Source organism: Vulpes vulpes, chromosome 2, assembly GCF_048418805.1.
Source record: "Vulpes vulpes isolate BD-2025 chromosome 2, VulVul3, whole genome shotgun sequence".
NCBI classification, from domain to species: Eukaryota; Metazoa; Chordata; class Mammalia; order Carnivora; family Canidae; genus Vulpes; species Vulpes vulpes.
The window spans coordinates 22,611,707-22,636,824 of record NC_132781.1 but is presented as its reverse complement, the minus strand read 5'-3'; the positions used below and the strand labels follow the sequence as shown (position 1 = coordinate 22,636,824).

Below are 25,118 nucleotides of genomic sequence, written 5' to 3'. Positions count from 1 at the left end.
TACTATCAGTTTGATTTGAGGATGTGGTGGGAGAGCCATTGGTTGATATTTTTAAAAATAGCTATGGGATGGACGGAGTAGGATGCAAGCTTGTCGGCAAAAAAATGCAAGCTACGGCAAAACCTGTGACTTAAAGGAAAGCTAAGGACGGTAGCGTGAAGCGTTCTCCCCAGACTCCCCCCGCTGTGCGCGCGTGTTTGGGGGAGGGGGTCTGGCGGTCGCCGTCGCGGCTTTAGGGGTTCTCCGTGGGAAGGCGTGAGAAGTGCGCAGGCAAGCGGCGTCCGGGCGCCGGGAGGGGCGCACCCCAGGCCTGCGCGCCGAGGGAGAAAGTGAAGCTGGGAGTTGCCACTCCCAGGGACTCGCTGGAATGCGGTGGAGGGGGTGGGGGGGCGAGCCGGGAGCGCGCTGCTCCCAATCACGGGAGGAGGAGGAGGTGGAGGAGGAGGGCTGCCTTGAGGAAGTCCAAGAATGAAGTTGTGGAGCTGAGAGTCCCCCTGCGTCGCGCCCCGAGAGCCGAGCGGAGCCCCCACCCCCACCCCCACCCCCGCCACCACCAGGCAGCCGCCGGGTCCAGCCCGAGCCATGGGGCCGGAGCCGCAGTGAGCACCATGGAGCTGGCGGCCTGGTGCCGCTGGGGGCTCCTTCTCGCCCTCCTGCCCTCCGGAGCCGCGGGCACCCAAGGTGGGTCCGGGGCGGGGAGGGCGCCGGGCGGGACGCGCCCCTGCAGCCGGGGGCCGCCGCCGAGGTCCCGGGGGCAGGCGGGGGCGGGGGGGCCGCACGAGCCGCGGGATCGGGGGTTTCGGACGGTCCCGGCGCCGCGAGCAGCCGGCCTGGGCGGGGAGGGGGCCGGAGGGAGCGGGGGCCGCGGGCCGGGGGCGGGGGCCGGGGCCGGGGGCGATGACGCCCGAGCGCCTCTCCAGGTCCCCGGCAAGAGGCTGGCGCTTCCCAGACTCCGCGACGGCGCTGGGAACTTGTCAGAAAAAGTTCTCTGAGATTGTTCAGAAAGTTTACCCTCAAAGGGTGCGCTGCATGGGGTGTGTGTGAGTGTGTTTCCCCCCCTTTCTTGAGCCCCTTCAAACTTTCTCAAAGCCTTTCCAGTTGGCAGCCTCCGCCTCCAGACTGGACTGGGCTGGATTCCTCGGGGGTCCCTTCGGCTGCCCCTCCCCCTGCGCCCCCCCCCCCGCTCCCCCTCCCCGCAGCCTATAGGGTTTAGTTCCTCCAGCTTCAGGCAGGATCGGGGTGTGGAGGGGGTGGGGGGGAAACAACCTGTCCGGCCAGAGCCAGGCAGGAGAGGGTGGCCGGTCCGACTGCAGAGTTGCCTCATGCTGGAGCCTGGGGTGGGGGGAGGGGGAGACGTTTGTTTTGAGCAAGTCTCTTTAGGGCCAGCTCGGGGACTGTGTGCTTTGTGACTTTTGTTGGAGAGCATGGGCCACGGAGGGGTGGTGCTGGGTGTTCTGGTCTGGGACATAGAGTGGGAAACCAGCGTGGGGGTTTCCTGGGCAGTTGTGGGTAAATGGGGGTGGGGAAGGAAAGCTAAAGAAATAAGACCAGATGCGGATAAGCAGAGGGCTGGGTTGTCCTACCTTTTCTGTCAGGTGGTGTGTGGGGAAGGGGGGTGGTGGGGGCAGTGGGGGGTTTGCCCCGTTTGCCCATCTAGGTGCACTAACAACGAAAGCAAACGTCTGCTGGAAATCCACTCTGCGCCGGGCATGGTGCGTGGTGGTTTGCATGCATTCCCTCCTTTAAACCCTCAGACCAGCCCTACAAAAGAAGTCCTACTGGCATTCCCATTTCCAGGTGAAAACCTGGGCTTAAAGAGGTTAAATAGCATCAAGGAAGTGGGGGATGCAAGACTGGACCCCTGCCTGTGTGCAACACCCCCCCCCCCCCCCAACCATGCATTTGCATCACTGTATGGATCTACCTTGAACAGTGGTCAACACTGCTCTCCCTGCATCACTGGGTTGTGGGGAAGACAATATGAGCCCGTTCTGGGAGTAGTGGGTGGTCTCCATTGGTCAGGGAGTCTGGAGAAGGGGTGGGTGTCCTCTTGTCTGTGGGTTGCCAGAGGGCGCCTCTGTCTGAGCTTCGCTGTGCTGTCTGAGGGGTGTCTACGCCAGGGTGTTTCTGAGTTGTGTGGTCTGTGTGTTTGTGTGTCTGGGCTTTGTGTTGCCAAACAGCAGTCTCCCTGTTGGCCTCGAGACTTAGCTGAACTCTGCCCTCTCAAGGAACTCCCTCAAGGTGCTGGGCCAGATCTGCTGTAAACAGCGGGAGGTGGCCTCACCCCTTCTCTCTGAGGAAGGAGGCTGCACTTTGCTGGGAGCCCGTCCTTCTCCTTGTTTCCCAGGCGGGTGTCTTCAGCCTTGACCTTCTGCTGAGGTGGGTGAGGCCAGGCTGCGACATCAGAATGAGCTGCTGCCTCCCTCACCTGGGCCTGCACGAGCAGGTGGGGGTGGCCTGGGTTGCTCCAGGGCTGGGACCTGAGGGGCCATTTCTCCCACTGACAACTGGGGCCTCCTCAGGTCTACCTCACCCCTCCATCTGCACTGCTGGGTGCAAAGACAGATGTTGGGCGTGTCTGGCAGAAAATGGTTGCAATGGCAGCACCCCGCCCAGCTGTCTCTAGCACCCCCATCGTATCCCAGGGCTGAAGGCTAGGGCAGGAGTTTGGGGGAAGGGGGAGATGGAGAGGACACAGAGGATCAGGGTTTTGCTAGGATCCATTCTGAAAGATTTTTTTTATTTGAGGGAAGAGGGGGAGGGAGAAAGGATGGGGGAGGTTGGGGAGTGGGAGAGAGAGAATCTCAAGCAGACTCTCCACGCTGAGTGCCAAACCCCATGTGGGGGCTCAATCTCAGGACCCTGAGATCATGACCTGAGCCGAATTTAAGACTCAGATGCTTCACCGACACCGACGGAGCCACCTGAGCCATCCAGGCACCCCTAGGATCCGTTCTTAGAGGTCAAAGTTTTGTCAAGTGTTAACAAACACATACTTCTTATCTTGCAGAGCTCATATTTTAATTCCTAAACGATTCTTCCAACAACTTCCTTTTTACTATACTTGGGGAAAGGAACTTCATTTTAATATTCAAGTTAAAAAAAGAAAACCCAACTGAAAAGCCAGTATGAAATGCAAAAAGAGAAAATAAGTACATCGCGTTCCAAATACGAAGGCATTTTTCGTATTTTCTCTTGTATTTTCTCTTGGTTTCGAATTATCCATACTCCTGCTATATGAACTTCTCTTGCCTTAACTTAAAAAAAAAAAAGTGCAACATGCTTTCTATGTGCCAGGTTCTTTTCCATGGATGGTTTCATTTCATCTCTGCAATAATCCAGTGAAGTAGGTACACACAGTTCAAAGAAGCGAAGTGACTTATCCAAGGCTTCGTAGTGACCCAAATATGTATGTCTAGACCCAATAATAATGTCTAATGAAGAGGCATTAAGAGTTAGTCAAAGTCTTATCCTATTTGACAGGAATGGGGTGAGCAAAGCCTCCGGGGCAGCCGAGTAGCTAGACTGGGGTAGAGGTGCTACTCTGTTATTCAGGTGAGTGACCTTCTTTATCTAGGCTATGGAACGGGGAGTGATCTGGGGCCCACTGAGGGCCTCTCCTTCCCTGTCCAGCCCATGCCTGAGTTCCTCTTGCACCCTCCAGGCAAGGCAAGGGATTGAGGCCAGGGATAGGGCGGATGCAGGAGGACAATGCAGGGGGGCAATGCAGGGGGGCGTGCAGGGCTGTGGGTGAGAGAGACAGCTGGAGTGGAAACATGAGGAAGCAGTAGGGGGCTGGGGTGGGGTGCTGGAGTAGGGCCCAGGTACTTGTGCCTGCCCCTGGGTACTGAAATGCTCTGGAGAGATCCCCCACCCTGCCTCTGCCTGTGGTGGTAACACCTCCATCTCTTGCTGGGCCACCTTCCCCACCCCTGGGAAGGGAGCCCATGTAGGACGAGGGGTGTGTGCTCTCCAGGAGTAGAATTATTATAGCCAATGTTTGTTTGCCTCAGCTCTGTTTACAAAGCCTTGTCGTGTTTACACACTGCTTTTTGATTCATTCTCTCATTTAACTCTCATTTAACTTCTCTGCAGAGAGTAAGAGTTCTTAATGTTTTATTATTCCCATCCTCACAGTCAAGTTCAGGTCACTAAATATTCATTGAGTGCCTACAAAGTCCTAGGTGCTGCTGGGCATAAAGATGAATGTGATATGGCTTCTGCCCCAGAGTTCCAAGGTCGTGCTCAAGGTCACACTTGAGCAGCCCAGCTAGGGTTCTGGTTTAATGACCTGGAGCCCAGTCCCTGGTCTGATACTGGCCTTGATATACCAGGTGTGTGGGGTGGGGAGTTCTGGGCATCACTAGAATGGGCATGGGCTCTTACCCTGTGGATCTGGGGGAGGTGACTTTGGGGGTGCAGGTCATGTTCATCAAAACCAAAAGAACTATCTCCTGCTAGTGAGCAAGAGAAGCATGTGGGGGTGAAGTCTAGTGGGGAGGAAAGAACCCTCTTGAGAACACCCCCAGAACTGGGACTGAACACTGACTCTGAAGAACCCTGAACAGTCTTTGAGCAGAGGAATGGACACCATGACTTCAATTATCCTTTTTGGTTGGGAAGTTCTTCTTATTGATTCCATCCATCCATCCATCCATCCATCCACCCAACTCTTACTTAATGTTGGGCTGGTCTCATAGTACTGTGCCAGAGAGCTGGAGGTTGGGCCTCCCAAAGGCCAGGTGTCCCGGATACACGAGCCCCCCCATGTAGAACCAGACTTCCTGCCCTCCTCCCCCCACTGAAATCCATGGGGGCTGGGTGGATGTGGGGATTGTGTTGAGGACTGGGGAGGAGGAGGTTAGTGAGGAGATGGGTAGTAGGTGGGAGGGGCCCAGCTTCGTGGTGAAGGGGACATGGTGAAGGGGACGGAGTTGGAGGTAGGGGAGGTGTCAAGAGGCCTTTCTTGGCTTCATGTCAGCTTGCTGGGGGAATTTGCCCGCCAGCCTCCAGCTCCCAGGGAGAGTAGGTACCAATTTTACCACCTGTTGCAAACACTTAAAGAATCTTAGACTCAAATCAGCCACAAACAAACTCGCTGGTGGGGTGGGGCTGCCACTCTCTCTGGTCCTCAGCTCAGCCCGGCCACCCTGACCTGCCCAGAGCTTGCAGTGTTTATCAGTGGCATCACTAGAGTTGGTGTGTATTTATTTCCCTTTGCACCAGGCGAGGGGGGAATCTGTATGTGTCCAGTTGAGAATGTAGGATCTAAAGTTGAACTCAAGTTCAAATCATGCCTCCTCCATGGCTCACAAGCTTTATGGGCTCGGGAGAATAAGCCCTGTTGGCCTCAGCTTCCTATCTTTGCAAGATAAAGGGTTGTAGTCCCAACCTCTGGAGGTTGTTATGAGGCTCCACCCAGAGTGCCTGGCTGCGAGCACACAGTAGGTGCTCAGTTAATGTGGCTGCTCCTGGTGTTTCCATCGTTGATGTTTTTGCCATTGCCTGGTTGCCACAGCTGGTGTCCCTTAGAGGTGGCAGTGGGCCACAGGGGGTGGAGACAGCCTGCCCCAGCTCTCCTTGTCCCTGTCCCAGGCTTGGGCCAGAGCTTTGGGGTCTGGGCCTAAAGACAGCTGTGCCTACAAAGCAGCTGAGGCTGCCGAGGCCGCAGGAGGTCCTAGCAGCGGGCGTTATTTTGGGCCTGGCCTGCCACCCCCAGCTCCTGTTTCTCTTGGGAGTCTGGGGGGGAGGGACCCTTGAGTGCTATTTCTGGGCCCTCCCCTTCTTCCCTCTTTGCTTCCTTCCCTGTCTCTCCAAAGGGGTGGGAAAAGAGACCACTCTGGCTTTCACTGGGAGGCTGCCAGCACATGGCTCATTGGTCCTGGCAGGAACCCCAGGGGCTGGCCCTACCAGCCTTTTCCCAGCTTTCTGGAGGCAAAGCGTACCTCTTATCCCCCCCAGGATTTGACCTCAGACCTTGGAGTCAGCCACTCCTGTCCCCCTGAATCTTAGCACGTAGGCTGTGGGAGGTGGGGTGGCGGCCCAAAGGAAATAGGGGCGACTCAGGCACCTGTGAGCCTGTGTCTCTGGGGGTGCCCTCTGCCCCCCCCAACGCACCGCCCCCCCGGCACACCCTCCTGGGCAAGACGCGCCAGGTGATTCATCTTCTCACCAGAGCAGAAAAACGAGTTCAACTGGGCACTTTAATCTCCCCCCTACTGGCAGGCATGGTGCCAGCCGTTGTCCACAGCAGCCCCTCACCAGGGGTGGCTTACCCCGTCAATATCCCTGGGCTTAGTAGGCCCCCCTGGTCTCAGGGACACCCCGCTGAGGTCCAGGTGGGCTGGGGAGGCAGTTCATCTTGATGCCCTTTGGCCGATGGTTGGCACCCGGCACGTACACAGGGCTGAGGTAGTGCCCTTGTGGCAGGAGTTTCGTGGCAGAGATTCCACCAGCTGGTTCTGGAGTCTTGCCCTGAGGAGGTGGCAAGGGTGAAGCACCAGCACAGGAGCCATCAGAGTAGTCATCACTCTGGCCCAGGGTCTGTAGCCTGGGTCTGGATGCCCATTGTTGGGGTCTGATGCTCTTTTTTTCTGCCTGGGGGAATTCCAGAGGTCCCTGCAGTGACCAGGCCCCTAGTGGTCCTCATGCCCCAGCTATGACTCTAGCTGACCCTCCTTCCCTACTTTCTGGGTGGCATTGTGGGGGTGGATATCCCTTGCCAAGAGGTTGGCACGTGGGTGGTATTGGAATGGGGTGGAGAGAATGCCCTGAGTTTGTTTGCTCGGGAGAGGGGCAGGGGGTATCCAGAAGACTCATGATTCATCATGGCCTCTCTCGGGGGATTTTTATCCCTTGGCCATGAGTCGTGCCTTTGTGACAAAGGGAGGCTTTCTTTGCCAGCCAATAGCCTGGGATCGGTGGGCAAGCTCCCCAGGGGTGGCACAACAGGGTCCCCTCTGGATGCTCAGGATGCGCCAAGTTCGAAGGAGCCTCTCCTTGGATTTCCCTCCTCTTCCCAAACTTGCACACTTTCTTTTGCTGTTGTGCCTTCTGCAAGTGCAGAGGGGTCCTTCACTTGTGCTTTCTCACCGTCCGAGACGTCCGAGATGGCATGACTCTAGGGAGTGAGTGGAGAGCAGGAGTCAGGTTGGAGAAGCTCACCGGCCAGTGCCCTCTGACCCATGTCTCCCTCCTACCAGTGTGCACCGGCACAGACATGAAGCTCCGGCTCCCGGCCAGTCCCGAGACCCACCTGGATATGCTCCGCCACCTGTACCAGGGCTGTCAAGTGGTACAGGGGAACCTGGAGCTCACTTACCTGCCTGCCAATGCCAGCCTGTCCTTCCTGCAGGTGAGGCTCATGGGTGACCCAGCCAGGCCCTGCCTCCAGCTGCGCTGAGCCCTATGCTTATACATGGGTGGTAAAAGAGGGTGCTGTTTCCTCACTTGCTGTGGTTCCTCAACTCCGAAGTCCTTTCTGATGTCTGCTCCCTGTCTGTTCTACTGCAAGACCAGTTGACTCCCTCTCTATAATGTGGCGGCCCACAGACATCCCTGGGTGGAATGCACCTGTTCCTTTGCTAAATCTTTTTGCTCTCTTGCCAGCATGATCCCCTCTCGCTGTCCCTGTCCTGCTGGCAGGGGTGAACGGGCAGCTGGGAGTTGTGAGTTCTAGGTCCAGTTCTGCTACTGACAACCACGTGAATGTGGTCTCAGCCCTTGGTTCCCCTGTCTGTGTTTGGAAGCAACAAGCACACTTTGACTCCCCTCTGGGAAAATATCAAATAGGGAATATCTGTGAAAGGGTCAGGAGCAGGGGAGAGAGTGGATACCAGCCTGCTGGATGGTGTCCACCCTGCTCTGGGGTGGAGCCACGTGCGTGATGCCTGATGCCTGGTCGAGTCACGGCCGTGCTCTCATGTGGGTCTCTCCTTTTATGGACGAGGGAGCTGAGATGCAGCCAGGGTGGGGCACCTGCTCATGGTTCACAAAGTGCTCCCCCCACCAGTTATCTGTCTTGATCATATAAGAATCTGGTTTGGGAAGGTGGAGATCTCTTCTTGATGTGTGAGAAAGCTGGACTTCTCAGGGCATGGGGGCTTTGCCCAAGATCCCCAAGCACTTGGTGACTCTGAGGGGGATGGGAGTGGTCCAGGGCCAAGGCCTGCCTCAACCCCACCTGACCCTGTTCCCTCCCAGGATATCCAGGAGGTGCAGGGCTATGTGCTCATTGCTCACAGCCAAGTGAGGCAGATCCCACTGCAGAGGCTACGAATTGTGCGAGGCACCCAGCTCTTTGAGGACAACTACGCCCTGGCCGTGCTGGACAATGGAGACCCACTGGAGGGTGGCATCTCTGCACCAGGGGCGGCCCCAGGAGGGCTGCGGGAGCTGCAGCTTCGAAGCCTCACAGGTGGTCATCACTCACCGAAACCTTCTCCTTGTTCTTGGGAGCTGATCAGGGCCACCGCTAGCCATGGGAGGCTTTGTGTGAATTAGAACTGGCATCCATTCAGGATGGATGCAGGTGGAGCTAGGAAAGATTAGAACAAGATTTCCCTTCTTCCCAGGAAGTCACGGCTTGCATGAGCCTGCAGAGTTTGATAATGAGGATACAGGCTGGGGTTTATCCACTTCTTGGCTGGCAACACATGTTCAGTGAACAACCTGTACAACTGTATGTGGCAGGCCTGCAGCTGACAGTAGCCCAGACTCCGTGGCCAGTTACTTCACATGCATGAGCCTATCTTGGTCATGCCATTATCTTGCAAGGAAGCACCAACGTTAGCCGCTTCTTACAGATGAGAAAACTGTAAACGGTTTACAGAGGCTGAGTGACTTGCTCACAGTTACATAGCTAGTTAGTGGTGAGGCTGGTTTTCAGACTCCAGAGTCTCTTTTAACCGCTAAGCAGTATGTACAGAGTGAAGAGGTGGGAGGACAGGAGAGAGTGGCACGGACCTCTGGACCTGGTCATGGACAACTCACCCCTCCCTGGATCTCAGATTGTTCATGTGTGTGTGCAGGAGTGGTGGGGGGGTGGGGGGGGTGGGGGGTGCTGATAGAGCGAGGAGATGCTGGTGTCTTCTCTAATCCCCGGGGAAAATTGAGAAGTCAGGAGGGCCCTACGGGAGGGCAGAAGGGGACAGGCGGGAATGGAAGGCCCTGATTATTGTCCACCCCACAGAGATCCTGAAGGGAGGGGTCTTGATTCAGCGGAACCCGCAGCTCTGCCACCAGGACACGATTTTATGGAAGGACGTCTTCCATAAGAACAACCAGCTGGCCCTCACGCTGATAGACACCAACCGCTCTCGGGCCTGTAAGCCATGCTCCTCCCTACCTGCTGCCTCCTCTCTTTCTTGAGACCCTGCACTCCTGGCTCACTCCCCACCCCCCACCCCCACCCCTGCTCTATCACTACCCATTTCCTCTTCCTGTCCCATTCCCCCTGCCCTCTCTCTGGGTCTCTTCATCTCTGGTCCTGTGTCCTGCCTCCCTCTGCCTCTAGATTGTGCCTAGGGCCCCTGTTTCCCACCGAGCCTCCCCCTCATTGTGCATCCTGTCTCTTGGTCTCTGGTCTCTGTTTCTCTCCCCAGGCCCACCCTGTTCTCCAGCTTGTAAAGACGCCCACTGCTGGGGGGCCAGCTCCGGGGACTGTCAGAGCTGTGAGTCCTAGGGAGGCCCAGAATGTGGGGGGCAGGGGGCTGAGTGGAGTAAAGGAGACATGGGGCGGGGGCGGGTGTGACCAGGCCTCAGTGTCTTCCTTGGGGCCGGAAGTCACAGAAAGTGATGCCGCTGGTGAGGGCCTGGTGCCTGGACTACTACTGCCCAGCCCTCATCCTGCCCTTTGTCTCACAGTGACGCGGACTGTCTGTGCAGGGGGCTGTGCCCGCTGCAAGGGCCCACAACCCACTGACTGCTGCCACGAGCAGTGTGCTGCTGGCTGCACGGGCCCCAAGCACTCTGACTGCCTGGTATGTCCCCACGGGGTGGGCGCAAGAGGAGGGCCATCCCACCTGCTACTGCCCTGTTGCCCCTGGCACACCAGGGAAGAACGGCCCAGGGACCACCAGCTTCCTGTCCTGCCCCCCTTCTCCCCCCAGGCCTGCCTTCACTTCAACCACAGTGGCATCTGTGAGCTGCACTGCCCAGCCCTGGTCACCTACAACACGGACACCTTCGAATCCATGCCCAACCCTGAGGGCCGATATACCTTCGGGGCCAGCTGTGTGACCTCCTGTCCCTGTGAGTGCCAGGGAGAAATGTAGTTCTAATCATTTTGCTGGAGTGGTGGTGGCGGGTTGGTTTATGTCGGTGGGAGCTTAAGTGAGCGTTGTCTGCCTCTTGCCCCGGAGAGCTGGTCGTGGCACTTCCTGGGGGGCTGCCTCGTCCTTTCAACAGCTGTGGAGCAGGTGGCTGCGAGGAGCAGCGGCTAAGAGCCCAGGCTCAGGAGCCAGGCTGCCTGGGTTTGAAACCCGGCTCGCCCATTTTCTAGTCCTGTGACCTGCTTACTGTACCTTAATTTTTTCATCTGTAAAATGGGAGCAAAGACAGCCCCGACATCATAAGGTGGCTATAAAACGTTTGAATGACTTATTTTGAAGATTTATTTTTGTTTTTTGAGAGAGAGAGAGAGAGAAAACAAGGGGAGGGGCAGAGGGAGAGAATCTTTTTTTTTTTTTTTTTTTTTTTTTTGAGTAAAGGAACACAAGTTTATTAAGTAAAGATACAGAGAAAGCTCTCAGAAGTGAGAAGGGTCTTAACAGGGTTACCCAGAGGAAGAGAAGAGAATCTTAAGCAGACTATACCTGCTGTGTGTGGAGCTCGATGTACGCTGATCTCATGACCTGAGCAGAAATCAAGAGTCGGATGCTTCACCAACTGAGCCACCCAGGCGCCCCTGAATGAATTAATATTTGTAAAGCTCTTATGACGGTGCTTGGCACATACTAAGCACTAGATTGATCAGAGTTTTATTTAACAACTCCCTTATTTATTGATGTGCATTTAGGGACTGACTTTGGACCTGGGGCCCCTTTCTTCCTGTCATGTGCGACAGGACTGGGTTCTCGGGTCCTGATGGAACCCTCCCCATGGCACATCAGAGTTCAAACTGTAGAGCCAGACTGTGCTCAAATCCTGGCTTCTCCACCCAACAGCACAATGACCCTGAGTAATTTACATAAAACTGCTTTGATTCCGGGATGCCTGGATGGCTCAGTGGTTGAGCTATGGATGCCTGGATGGCTCAGTGGTTGAGCGTCTGTCTTTGGCTCAGGACGTGATCCTGGAGACCCGGGATCGAGTCCCACATCGGGCTCCCTGAGTGGAGCCTGCCTCCCCCTCTGCCTGTGTCTCTGCCTCTCTCTCTCTCTCTCTCTGTGTGTCTCTCATGAATAAATAAATACAATCTTAAAAAAAAAAAGTGCTTTGATTCCCTCTTGGCAAAATGAGAATCTTAACTGCCTATTACATAGGATTGTTGTGAGGCGTAAATGGATGTCAAGTGCACAGGCTTGTCGTAAGGGCATTTCAGGATTGAAATTGGGCAATTTCAATCAGGGCAAAACCATTCTGTGGTAATAAAATTCAGAATTGTGGTTGTCCCCAGGGGTGGGGGGACTGGAAGGGGACACAAAAGAAATTTCTGGGGCAATGGCAGTGTTCTGTGTCTCAGTTGGGGTAGCATATAATGTTGGGGTAGGTTGATAATGTTGTACCCTGTGGGCCTAGTCACATTGGTGATGGTGGGGCGCACGTGCAGGGCCAGGGCACATGGACACATGGTCTTCATCTCCTCAGACAACTACCTGTCTACGGACGTGGGATCCTGCACCCTGGTCTGTCCCCTGAACAACCAAGAGGTGACGGCTGAGGATGGGACACAGCGGTGCGAGAAATGCAGCAAGCCCTGTGCCCGAGGTAACTGTTGGCCATGCCCTGAGCTGGGCTGCACACCCAGCTTGGCCTAGCTCCCTGTTCTGTCCTTCAGACCCGCCTGGGACCCAGTCTTTTTCCACTGTCTCTAGCTTGACCCTCCCTGGATCAGTCCCACACGTTCCCCCATGTCTCCTGTAATTGTGTGAGGGGACATGTGGCCCCAGGAGGGGATGGAGCCCTGAAGTTGGAGGTCCTGGTGCTCCATGTGGGGGCTGAGACAGCCCCTTCACACATGCCCCTCCCCGCAGTGTGCTATGGTCTGGGCATGGAGCACCTGCGGGAGGTGAGGGCGGTCACCAGTGCGAACATCCAGGAGTTTGCCGGCTGCAAGAAGATCTTTGGAAGCCTGGCATTTTTGCCAGAGAGCTTTGAGGGGTAAGGAAATGCGGAGTTAAGGCTGGGCATAGTGGTCTGAGCAGCGTCAGGGCAGTCACTGAATCCTGAGCGCCTAGAAGTGCCAGCATCTCTGGAGGATGATGGGAAACAGAGGTGGGAGGCCAGAAATGCAAAAGAAGCAGGTGGGGGACCAGAGGGTACAGGGACTGGGCGGTTGTTTTCATAAATCACATGTTGGCCACGAATGTATGTTTTTACGGGAGTCAAAACATCCAGATAAAGCAAAATTCTCCTTGAGTTCATAGTGGCTTTATTCACAATATTCCCCAGCTAGGAATAATGCCAATATATATCAGCAGGTGAACGAGTAAATAGATGATGGTATATCTACCCGATGGAATTCCCAGGGATAAAAAGAAACAAACAGCTCACTAATAGATACAGCATGAATGAGCCTCAAGAATATCCCCACGTTCAGTGAAATAAGCCAGGCAGGAGAGTCCACGCGGTACGAGTCCCTCTACATGAGGCTCTGGAATAGGCAAAAACCAATCTGTGGTAATAGAGTTCAGAACCGTGGTTGTCCCCAGGGGTGGGGGGACTGGAAGTGGACACGAAAGAAATTTCTGGGGTGATGGCAGTGTTCTGTGTCTCAGCTGGGGTAGCAGATACATGAGTGAATGCATTTGTCAAAACTCCTCAGACTGTACATTAAAAGTGCATTTTGTTGTATGTGAATTATACTTCAATAAAAGTATGTGTTAAAAAAAAGAGAAAATTTCCTTTAACGTTTCCTGTAGTTCTCTTCCCCTTTCCAGAGGGAACCCGTGCTAAGAGCTTGTGTGGGTTCTCCTAGACCATTTGTACGTACGTGGACACAACGCTGAGAAACATAGCCGTAGTAATTTTGTTGAGGAGATTGACCTCAAGTGGGAGCTTAAGTGAGCGTTGTCTGCCTCTTGCCCCGGAGAGCTGGTCGTGGCACTTCCTGGGGGGCTGCCTCGTCCTTTCAACAGCTGTGGAGCAGGTGGCCGCGAGGAGCAGCGGCTAAGAGCCCAGGCTCAGGAGCCAGGCTGCCTGGGTTTGAAACCCGGCTCGCCCATTTTCTAGTCCTGTGACCTGCTTACTGTACCTTAATTTTTTCATCTGTAAAATGGGGGCAAAGACGGCCCCGACCTCATAAGGTGGCTAGAACATTTGAATGAGTTAATAATATTCATACGCTCTTGGAACAGTGCCTGGCAGATACTAATAGCTCTTTTTTTTTTTTTTAAAGTGCTCTTAAATGTTTTTGTCTACAGTCAAGATAGATGGGGATTATATTTAACAGGTCTTCTATTTACTGATGACTATTTAGGTAGTTTTCAATTTTTACTCTTACAAACATTTCTGTGCCGTACATGTCTCTGGGAACAGGAGCCAAAGTTTCTCTAGGCCACATTCCTAGAAGTAGGATTTCTAGATCAAAGGATATAAATATTGTTTTGACAGATCCTGCCAAACTAGGGCCTGGGCTTTGAAACTCAGGATGAAAACAGCCAGGCTTGATGGCCAAAGGATTTAAGTGAAGTCATTAATAGAGGGGGGTAGGGGAGGGTGGCTGGGCCAGCTCTGGGGGTCGTGCCCACCTGCTTCTCGGCCCTGATGATTCCTCTCCTAATCCTCCTCCTAGGGACCCAGCCTCCAACACTGCCCCCCTACAGCCTGAGCAGCTCAGAGTGTTTGAGGCTCTGGAGGAGATCACAGGTGGGCTTTGCCTCTCTGCATCCTGCTCTGATGAGGTTGGGGTCCTTCTCCTGTCCCCACACCCCTAGCTTCACCCTGTGCCTGCAGGTTACCTGTACATCTCAGCGTGGCCAGACAGCCTGCCTAACCTCAGTGTCTTCCAGAACCTGCGAGTAATCCGGGGACGAGTTCTGCATGAGTGAGCACGGGGAAGGGGGGGCCCGAGGAACTTCCCAGGCTTTGGGTGTGGTGGGCACTCCTGCTCCCTGGGGACTCCAGCAGTAATGTATCCGTGGGAGTTTGCAGGGTGTACGGGGGATGGGAGGGAGGTGAGGGCGGCCCTTGCCCATGGGAGCGGCTCGATGGTGCAGCCAAACACTCCTCCCACAGTGGTGCCTACTCGTTGACCCTGCAAGGGCTGGGCATCAGCTGGCTGGGGCTGCGCTCGCTGCGGGAACTGGGCAGTGGGCTGGCCCTCATCCACCGCAACGCCCGCCTTTGCTTCGTGCACACGGTGCCCTGGGATCAGCTCTTCCGGAACCCCCACCAGGCCCTGCTCCATAGTGCCAACCGGCCAGAGGAGGAGTGTGGTAAGACAGGGAGCCCAGCACCACACGCTCCCCGTCTGCCGGCACCCAGGAGTGCCCACGGGTCCCTAGCAGCAGCGATCTTGACACCGCTCTGGCTGGCTTGGCCTCTTGGCATGGCTTCCAGCTGGGTCCTGCCACAGTGCCTTGGCGTCCCTGCCTTCCCCCTCTCCTCTCTGCTGTTTTATCCCTGCATTGCCCAGCAGGTATCCCCACCACTCTGGGCACAGCCACCCCCACAGCCTCCTCCCCTGGGTCACTTGGACCCAGAACCTCCCTTGAGTGTCCCCTCTGACCCCTTCCTCCTCACTGCAGTGGGCGAGGGCCTGGCCTGCTACCCGCTGTGCGCCCATGGGCACTGCTGGGGTCCAGGGCCCACCCAGTGCGTCAACTGCAGCCAATTCCTTCGGGGCCAGGAGTGCGTGGAGGAATGCCGAGTACTGCAGGGGTATGCGGGGCGGAGCAGGGGGGCGGCCAGGGAGAGGGCACAGGGGCTCCTTCCAGACCCTCATCAGCCATTCCCTCTGGCAGGCTGCCCCGAGAGTATGTGAAGGACAGGTACTGTCTGCCGTGCCACTCAGAGTGTCAGCCCCAGAATGGCTCAGTGACCTGCTTTGGATCGGTGAGTTGCTGGTTGGCTCAAGCTGGGTGGACAGAAGCAAGGCCGAGAATATTCCAGGGGAGGGCTCTGAGTTCAGACTTGGACGGCAGGAGAGTGTGAAAGCGGGAGGATAGATGAAGGCTGAGGTCTGCAAGAGTTGTGTGATAGACCCTGTGACCCTTTGGACTACGCAAAGGTCCTGGGGAGGCCTGTGTTCTTGGCTGTGACTGTGCCAAGGTGGTTAGACCAATGGGCTTAGGCATCAGGGTATCTGGATTCGAATCCAAGTCCTGCTTCCAACCTTGGTTTGCTCATTTGTAAAATGAATATTATATTAATACTTACCTCGTTGGAATATAGTAAGAATGAACTTCAAATGGGGTTTGGTACAATGCCCAAGCACAAGAGAGACTTGCTGCTGGGTACCTGGGTGCCTCAATTGTTTGGGCGTCTGCCTTTGGTTCAGGTCATGATCTCAGGGTCCTGGGATCGAGCCCCACATTGTGCTCTGCAGGGAGTCTGCTTCTTCCTCTCCCTCTGCCCCTCCTGCCACTGCTGGTATTCTCTCTCTGTCTCAAATAAATAAATAATTTTTTTTAAAGAAAAATCTGCTACATTTTGGTTACTATTACTACTTGCTGTTATATCTTAAGTAATACACTCCCCTGCTAGGCTTCCAGTTCACCTGAAGCCCCTCACCTGGGGCGGCAGACCCAGTAGGTCTGGGCTGTCCCAGCAGCAGGATGAACGTGCTGTTGAGTGGCCATGGGAACACGAAGGGGACACATGAGCCAGATCCTGCTACCCTGGGGGTGTTGGTCTAGTGCCCTACAAACCCTTCCTCCCCTCTCAGGAGGCTGACCAGTGTGTGGCCTGCGCCCACTACAAGGACCCTCCCTTCTGTGTGGCTCGCTGCCCCAGTGGTGTGAAACCTGACCTGTCCTTCATGCCCATTTGGAAGTTCGCAGATGAGGAGGGCACTTGCCAGCCGTGCCCCATCAACTGCACCCACTCGTGAGTCCGAGGGCCTTTTCTGTGGGAGGGAGAGCTTTGTCCCAGGACCCTTTCTGGGGCTTTTATTATAAAAAGGGGATAACTCTGCCTTTGCTTATCCTAAGACTCTTAGGGTTTTTTTTTTTTTTTCTGATCCTAAAAGTAACACATGTGGTTAAAATTTTTTTAATGAAAACATGAAATATAAATGCCGTTAGTAGTTCTAGCCCCACTTAATAATTTGTAATATTTTCTTCCAGATATTACCTGTGCACATGCTAACATGTAATTATTATTGTAACATGTAAAATGGTTTAAATATATATAATTACTCTTAGTTGTTTTTATCTGTGCACATTCTAACATATATATGTTTTTTTAACTAAAATGGGATCATAGACCATTTATTGTTTGCAAAGTGCTTTTTTATTCATTTAACAGAATCTTGCAACATTTTTCCATGTCCTAACATGGTGATCTACTATATTCTTTTTATTATTATTTTTTAAAATTTAGTTGTCTTTAATTACATGTGAGACACATGAATACAACCTTAGGATGAACATTTTCAGCAGTATAAAAGTATAAATATTGCAAAACAAATGTGCCCTTTTGTTTCACCTCCCCAGGGAGAACTATCAGATTCACTCTGGTATTTGCATCCTTCCAGGCTTTTCTCCACACATTTACATAAACACATATTACATTTATATTAGGTCGAGTACTGTAAGATTGCTGTTTTTGTAGGTCAAAAATGGTTGAGAAACAGCAATTTTGTTTAGTTCACCTGATGGTTTTTTTTCATGTATTTTTTTATTGGAGTTCGATTTGCCAACATATAGTATAACACCCAGTGCTCATCTCACCAAGTGCCCCTCTCAGTGCCCATCACCCAGTCACCCCATCCCCGTCCCCACCTCCCCTTCCACTACCTCTTGTTCGTTTCCCAGAGTTCGGAGTCTCTCATGTTCTGTCTCCCTCTCTGATATTTCCCACTCATTTTTTCTCTTTTCCCCTATAATCCCTTTCACTATTTTTTATATTCCCTGAATGAATGAGACCATATAATGTTTGTCCTTCTCCGACTCACTTATTTCACTCAGCATAATACCCAATAGTTCCATCCACATTGAAGCAAATGGTGGGTATTCGTTGTTTCTAATGGCTGAGGAATATTGCATTGCATACATAGACCACATCTCCTTTATCCATTCATCTTTCGATGGACACCTTCCAAACTGTGGTTTCCACAGTTTGGCTATTGTGGACATTGCTGCTATAAACATTGGGGTGCAGGTGTCTCAGCCTTTAACTCCATCTGTATCTTTGTGGTAAATCCCCAAGTTCACCTCATATGTAGTCAGACTTGTGTCTATGCATTCTTTAATGCAAATGGAATCATACTCTACATATTGTTCTGCACTTTGCTTCCCACCCCCCACTTTATGTATCTTGGGGTCCTTTCTTGCAAATGCACATGAATCTACCTCCTAATTTTTTTTTAACTACTCAATCTGCAGCACAGATATGGTATTATTAAACCATGTCCCTGTTTGAGGGATATCTTCTTCCTTCATTTCTTCCTTTTGTTTCTTTCTTTCCTTTTTCCCTTCCTTCCTTCCTCCCTTTCTCCTTCTTCTTCTTCTTCTTCTTTCTTTCTTTCTTTCTTCTTTCTTTCTTTTTTTCTTTCTTTCTTTCTTTCTTTCTTTCTTTCTTTCCTTTCTTTTTTTCCTTCCTTCCTTCCTTCCTTCCTCTCTCTTTCTTTCTATTGTGGCTTCTTTCTTTCTTTCTTTCTTTCTTTCTTTCTTTCTTTCTTCTTTCTTTCTTTTTCTTTCTTTCTTTCTTTCTTTCTTTCTTTCTTTCTTTCTTTCTTTCTTTTTTCCTTCCTTCCTTCCTTCCTTCCTTCCTTCCTTCCTTCCTTCCTTCCTTCCTCTTTCTTTCTTTCTATTGTGGCTTTTTGCACTTGAGCTCACCCTGTACAAGTGAGCATCTGTACATGCTCCCTGGTGTACAGATGTTGGCACTTTTAGGGTATATCCTGAGAGGTGGAACTGCTGGGTCACAGACATGATTTACTAGGTATTGCCAAACTGTCTTCTGCAGAAGCTGAGCTAGTTTACTACCCTGGCAATCTTTTACAGAGGAAGCGGCCATGCTTTTGGATTTGATGTTCCTTTTGGAGGCCCCCAATTCCTACCTACCACAGGGAGGTGGAGGGGAGTGGGAAATGCGAGAAGGAATCCCCATGTGGGGTGGTAGAAATAGCACTGGTGGCCTGGAATCCAGTTTCTGCCTTTGTCAAATGGGGTGATAACCCAGCCACACCCATCCCGAGATGCTTGTGAGGCTAGAGTGAGCCCAGGAGGTGGTTTCCAGTCTCACTGACTGGACTCTCTTTCCTGCAGCTGTGCGGACCTGGACGAGAAGGGCTGTCCCGCTGAGCAGAGAGCCAGGTCAGCCCAATTCCTGGGACATACACTATGCTGCCCCACTGTCTCCTACTAGCCCCTGCGCGGTCACTGCTGCGGGATGGGCTGGAGGGTGGTCTCCTGACATGACATATCTCCCTGCCCAGCCTAGTCTTCCACTATTGATTCACCTTTCAGTTTCCTTCAACTAGTGAATGGAGGACCTCCTTGGGATACTTAGGGGGTGGGGAACAGGAAAAGATGGTGAAGAAGACTCCCCAGTGCCTCCCCACCCTTGAGTAGCTAGATGTCTCATAAGGGACACAGACAACATTCAATCCCCTGGGACAAAAGGTAGATTGAGAAGAGAGGGCAGCACTGAAGTGGAGTGAATGATGAAGTTTTAAGTGGGTGGTGGGAAGCTTCAAGGAAGAGGTAGCATTTGAGCCAGGCCTTGAAACGGGTAGGTCGGTTACTTGCATTAGGGAGAAAGCAACCAGGTGGCAATATGGGGGATGGATCAGGAAAATCTAGGATGTTTTTGTTCGATGGTTCTGGTGTGGTAGGCCACGGAGGGAGCACAGAGAAGGGAGCAAGGGGGTGAAGTCTTGAGTCAGGTTAGGGCATAGGCCCTCCCTCACCACTGGGCTGCAGGGTTAGACTTGCTTTCTGGGCAGTAGGGAACTTTGGGAAAGACTCTGGGGGGAAAAAAGAGATTGGAGTATGTCCTAGGCAATTGTCTGTCCGTGAAACAAGCATTCATGAGAGATCTGTGATGGGCCAGGCTTTGGCCAAGCAAGGACGGAGATGTCGGGTCGACACACAGGAGCTTCATCTATCCCAGGATGAGCTGAGTCTTGAATGATGACCCCATGGAGAAATGGCAATCCAGGCAGAAGTAGCAGAATGCACCAAGGCTGGGAGGTGTGGAAAATCATGACCTATGGGTGAAAAATTTGGCTCACACATCAGGGGGCACATTCCTGGGTCCCAACCCACACCACAGTCAGAGTTGCCAGGAGTGGGGTTCCAGACTCGTGTACATTAACCAGCTCCCCGGTGATTTTTGTCAGGAAGTTTCAGAGTCCTGGGCTAGAGCCATGGGCAGGCACATAGGTGGTTGGAGCCAAGGGAGGTTTTTGAGTAAGGAAGAGAGGATGGAGCTTACGGGTTAACCCTTCCAACTTCCCCTCTTAAAAAAAAAAAAAAAAAGATTTTTTATTTGAGAGAGAGAGAAGGAGCAAGGGAGGGGCAGAGGGACAAGCAGATTCCCTGCTGAGCTTGGAGCAGGACAGGGGGCTCCATCCCAGGACCCTGAGATCATGACCCAGGTGCCTCCCCCAACCCAGCCCCGCCAACTTCTTTCTAAACACCAGTGACCTGTGGGGCACCTGGGTGGCTCAGTCAGTTAAGCATCTGCCTTCGCCTTGGATAGTGATCCCTGGATCTTGAGATCAAGCCCCTCGTGGGGCTCCCTGCTCAGCGGGGAATCTGCTTCTCCCTTTCCCTCTGCCTCTCCCTCCTGCTCATTGTCTCTCTGTCTCATATGAGTAAATAAAAATTAAAAATAAAATAAAATTACAAAACACCAGGGACCTGCCTATCTGTCCATGGGGCCCCTCCATCCCTTCATGGCCCAGCCTGGTCCCCCCACTCCCTAATCCTGGCTCCTGCCCCCAGCCCTGTGACATCCATCATTGCTGCTGTGGTGGGCATTCTGCTGGCTGTGGTCGTGGGGCTGGTCCTCGGCATCCTGATCAAGCGAAGGCGGCAGAAGATCCGGAAGTACACTATGCGGAGGCTGCTGCAGGAAACCGAGGTGAGGCCATTCGAGGGCCTCCCTGTTGGCCTGGGGCGGGGTGTGGGGGGGTGCCTGTGGCCCAGCCTCTGTTACTGAGGCACCACCCCGTCACCACAGCTTGTGGAGCCGCTGACGCCTAGTGGAGCGATGCCCAACCAGGCTCAGATGCGGATCCTGAAAGAGACAGAGCTGAGGAAGGTGAAGGTGCTTGGATCCGGAGCTTTTGGCACAGTCTACAAGGTTAGGTGTGGGGCCAAAGATCCGGGGTGGGTGGTCCCAGAGGATGTGTGGGGTGTGGCCAAGCCTTCTGTGGGGAGGGCAGCTTGGAACGGGGGTGGGGGTAGTACTGTTGGGGTGGGGGGGTAGTGCTGTTGGGTTCTGGTCAGTTTGGTGGGAGAGTGGAACCAGAGGAAAGGGAGTGGAGAGCAGCGCTCCCTAGTGAGGCCAGTGTTAAATAGTGGGTTGCCCCCAAGGTAGGGAGGGCATTTGGAGCACAAGTAAGGACCTCCTAGATGACTACAGGTTGGATCTGGTGTCCCCTCTTCCTGCTCACGGCCTCCTCTCTGCCCAGGGCATCTGGATCCCTGATGGGGAAAATGTGAAAATCCCAGTGGCCATCAAAGTGTTGAGGGAAAACACATCTCCCAAAGCCAACAAAGAAATCTTGGACGTAAGCCCCTCCGCCGTCTCCAGCTTGGAGTATGGGAGGGACCTCTGGGCTGCAGGTCTGGGCTCTGGTCTCTCTCTTCACTGGGGTTTGGGAGACACTTGGTGATTCCCCAAACCTCAACTCTTAAGCTTCTACCTGTGGGCCATGGTTCTGGTTTGTGACTGATGGGGCTGGATTGAGTGAGGGTCCCTAGCGGCGCCTCAGCCCTCAGGACGGGTGTGTGGTGGTTCTGGTCCCCCACACCCTCTTAGTGCCTACCCTTGCCTCCAGGAAGCATATGTGATGGCTGGAGTGGGCTCTCCGTATGTGTCCCGCCTCCTGGGCATCTGCCTGACATCCACGGTGCAGCTGGTGACACAGCTTATGCCCTACGGCTGCCTCTTAGACCATGTCCGAGAACACCGTGGGCGCCTGGGCTCCCAGGACTTGCTGAACTGGTGTGTGCAGATTGCCAAGGTATGCGCTTCGGGGGCCTGAAGGCCTGCAGGTGTCCTTGAGGGCAAGCTGCTGTCTCCACATGGGGCTTCGGGGGCCTGAAGGTCTGCAGGTGTCCTTGGGGGCAAGCTGCTGTCTCCACATGGGGCTAGGCTGGGGAGGTTTCCTAGGGGAATGTGGCCAGACTGAGGTCCACATCGATGTCTCTGATCCCAGGGGATGAGCTACTTGGAGGATGTCCGGCTGGTGCACAGGGACCTGGCTGCCCGGAATGTGCTGGTCAAGAGTCCCAACCATGTCAAGATTACAGATTTTGGGCTGGCTCGGTTGCTGGACATTGACGAGACAGAGTACCACGCGGATGGGGGCAAGGTTAGAGGAGGGAGCAGAGTGAGGCAAGGTGGGATGGGGTCGGGTCTGGCCCCTGGGAGAGCTCTAACTAGGGGCAACCGTCTCCCCACCACACTGAGTTTGAGGAATTCTTTGCTCTCACCAGGTGCCCATCAAGTGGATGGCGCTGGAGTCCATTCTCCGCCGGCGGTTCACCCACCAGAGTGATGTGTGGAGCTACGGTGTGTGGCAGGGGGGGTTGGGAGGAGGGGTAGACACAGAGCCATGGCCTTGGGAGGCATGTTGGTGGAAGGAAGAGAGCAGGAGTGGGAGAATGAATGGAGAGATCTTAGCATGAATGTGGGAGGGAAGGAAGGGGCTCCCAGGGTCCATGCATTTCCCTGGGACTACGGAAAGGCTGGGTAGCTCCTGCCCTGTGACATCACACCCCTCCCTTCCCTCATGGTGCCAGGCCCTTGGGCAGAGACTCTAGGGCTCAGTGCACTAAAGCGCCCTCTTGTCCCCCAACCTCTTAACCTCATCTCTGCCCCAGGTGTGACTGTGTGGGAACTGATGACTTTTGGGGCCAAACCTTACGATGGGATCCCAGCCCGGGAGATCCCTGACCTGCTGGAGAAGGGGGAACGGCTGCCCCAGCCCCCCATCTGCACCATTGATGTCTACATGATCATGGTCAAGTGTGCGTGGCTGAGCTGTGTCGGTTGCCTGGAGGAGGGATGGGAGGTTCTGGGTGGAGGGGCCTCTAAGGGGTGTGGGAGGGGACCAAGAGCAGGATGTATGTGGGTCCAGGGTCCCTGCTATGGTTAAAGGAGCCTTGGAAGGGTCTTGCTTCCCTTTTACTGTACCAGGCCAGAGGAGCTCCAGAAGACCAGCTAGGAAAAGACTTCTATGCAAAATAAAAAGGGGAAACTAGTAATGATTCTCAAAGGATCTAGCTCAGGACTTGAATCTGATACCTCTTCTCTACCAGCAAGGGCTTGTACTCTAATAACGGGGGTTGTCTAGACCAGACTGGAAAGGGAAGGAGTGGGGCTGCCTGTGGGCTGCAGCCAGAACTGACATACTAGGATTCCCTCCTGCCCCCAGGCTGGATGATAGACTCTGAATGTCGACCCCGGTTCCGGGAGTTGGTGGCCGAATTCTCGCGTATGGCCAGGGACCCCCAGCGCTTTGTGGTCATTCAGGTACGGGGCCTTCCCTGCCCCATCCCTGCTCGTGACTAGAGAGCACCCTCCCATAGAGGGTGTGGAGGGAGAGGACTCAGGTCCCAGGCCTCCCAGCCCAGACCTTGGGCTCCCATCCCCTGTCCTCCCTGAACGTTCCTTGGGAGGCTGTGCACTGGGCAGGGGCGAGGCTGTCACACTGTCTCCCTCGTCCCCAGAATGAAGACTTGGGCCCCGCCAGCCCCTTGGACAGCACCTTCTACCGTTCACTACTGGAAGATGATGACATGGGGGACCTGGTGGATGCTGAGGAGTACCTGGTACCCCAGCAGGGTTTCTTCTGCCCAGAACCTACCCCAGGGGCTGGGGGCACTGCCCACCGCCGGCACCGCAGCTCATCCACCAGGGTCAGTGTCCTCTGTCACACTGAGGTGGGTGGATGTGGTTACCTGCCCCAGGGACTAGGGTCCTTCTCCTGTGTCATCCCTCCCCCAGCAATCACCTCTCATGGCTCATGGAGACCCCTGTATCCCTGAGGACTCCTACTGCATTCTCACCCTTGACCTCTTTCCATGGTTACTGTGTCAAATCCCATTGATGACCTGTTTATCTCCTCTGAGTCTTTATCCCATGGGAGAGCCCATGGAGTCTCTATCCCAGATCCAGGAGAGACCCCATCACAACCTTTTCTCATCTCCAGAGTGGCGGTGGTGAGCTGACTCTAGGACTGGAGCCCTCCGAGGAGGAACCCCCCAAGTCTCCACTGGCACCCTCAGAGGGCGCTGGCTCTGACGTGTTTGATGGTGACTTGGGAATGGGGGCAGCCAAGGGGCTGCAGAGCCTTCCCTCACAGGACCCCAGCCCTCTCCAGCGGTACAGTGAGGACCCTACGGTACCCTTGCCCCCTGAGACTGATGGCTACGTCGCCCCCCTGACCTGCAGCCCCCAGCCTGGTATGGAATTCAGGCCCACGCTGAAAGATTGGGAGGGTGGGGAGTTGGGCGTGTGGGGGCAGTGACAGCAGTTGGGACACATGGATTCATTCCCCTAACAAGCCCCTCTTCTTGCCCTTTCAGAATATGTGAACCAGCCAGAAGTTTGGCCGCAGCCCCCCTCGCCCCTAGAAGGCCCTCTGCCTCCTTCCCGACCGGCTGGTGCCACTCTGGAAAGGCCCAAGACTCTGTCCCCCAAGACTCTCTCCCCTGGCAAGAATGGGGTTGTCAAAGATGTTTTTGCCTTTGGGAGTGCTGTGGAGAACCCGGAGTACCTGGCACCCCGGGGCAGAGCTGCCCCTCAGCCCCACCCTCCTCCAGCCTTCAGCCCAGCCTTTGACAACCTGTATTACTGGGACCAGGATCCATCAGAGCGGGGCTCTCCACCCAGCACCTTTGAAGGGACCCCTACAGCAGAGAACCCAGAGTACCTGGGGCTGGACATGCCAGTGTGAGCCCAGAGGCCAAGTCGGCCGAGGCCCTGCTGAACCTCCGGGGAGTGGGGAAGGCCTGACTACTGGCCTGTATCGGGATGAGGCAGGAAATGGGTCTTTGGCCCACAACCAGGGGATCCTGCCACACCGGAACCTACCTTCCCCCTCCAAAATCCAGGTGGCCGAGAGGGGCCCAGCCTGGTTGGTAGAAGGGACAGCACTGGGGAGTCTTGACTGACTTTGGAGCCCTGCCCCAGCCAACTCTAGGGTTCCACGGATGCCACCGCCAGTCTCCTCACCTGCTGGAGCAGCTGTACCTGGTTTTCTTATTCCAGATCTTTGACACGGAAGGACTTAGAGGAGCTGGGCCCTGGGGGGAGGAGGCTCCAAGGGAGTGAGTGCCTTAGAACAAGATCACCCATTCAGAGACTGTCCCTGGGGCCCTGAGACCTAGCTCTGCACCCAGGAAGATGGGAGCAGCAAAGCTACCCAGATCCAGCCCTTGTACAGAGTGCTTTTCTGGTTTTGTTTTTACTTTTTTTTTTTTTTTTTTTAAGATGAAATAAGGATTCGGGGAGAGTGGGTACTGTGGAGGGGGGTGGGCTCCCGGTGTTGGGGGAAGAGTGTCCTTTCTACACACCCACTTTCTCCATTTGCAAATATATTTTGGAAAACA

The 25,118-nt window shown here is 54.3% G+C and overlaps 1 protein-coding gene across 2 annotated transcripts; it reads left to right on the top strand.

Moving 5' to 3' along the window:
- The first annotated feature begins 241 nt into the window (after positions 1–241).
- Positions 242–25,118, top strand: ERBB2 (erb-b2 receptor tyrosine kinase 2). 2 transcript variants are annotated; one of them, XM_072747325.1, is made up of 27 exons: positions 242–681; positions 7,203–7,354; positions 8,203–8,416; positions 9,191–9,325; positions 9,603–9,671; positions 9,865–9,980; positions 10,110–10,251; positions 11,809–11,928; positions 12,195–12,321; positions 13,955–14,028; positions 14,116–14,206; positions 14,398–14,597; positions 14,910–15,042; positions 15,126–15,216; positions 16,049–16,209; positions 18,594–18,641; positions 20,277–20,415; positions 20,515–20,637; positions 20,969–21,067; positions 21,338–21,523; positions 21,719–21,874; positions 21,999–22,074; positions 22,386–22,532; positions 22,940–23,037; positions 23,235–23,423; positions 23,717–23,969; positions 24,093–25,118. In XM_072747325.1, exons 1-27 carry the CDS (start codon positions 609–611, stop codon positions 24,461–24,463), a joined length of 3,783 nt encoding a protein of 1,260 aa, XP_072603426.1. In that variant the 5' UTR covers positions 242–608; the 3' UTR covers positions 24,464–25,118. The 2 variants fall into 2 exon arrangements, with proteins under 2 accessions (XP_072603426.1, XP_072603427.1); XM_072747326.1 differs by having other exon boundaries at positions 312–681; positions 23,235–23,447.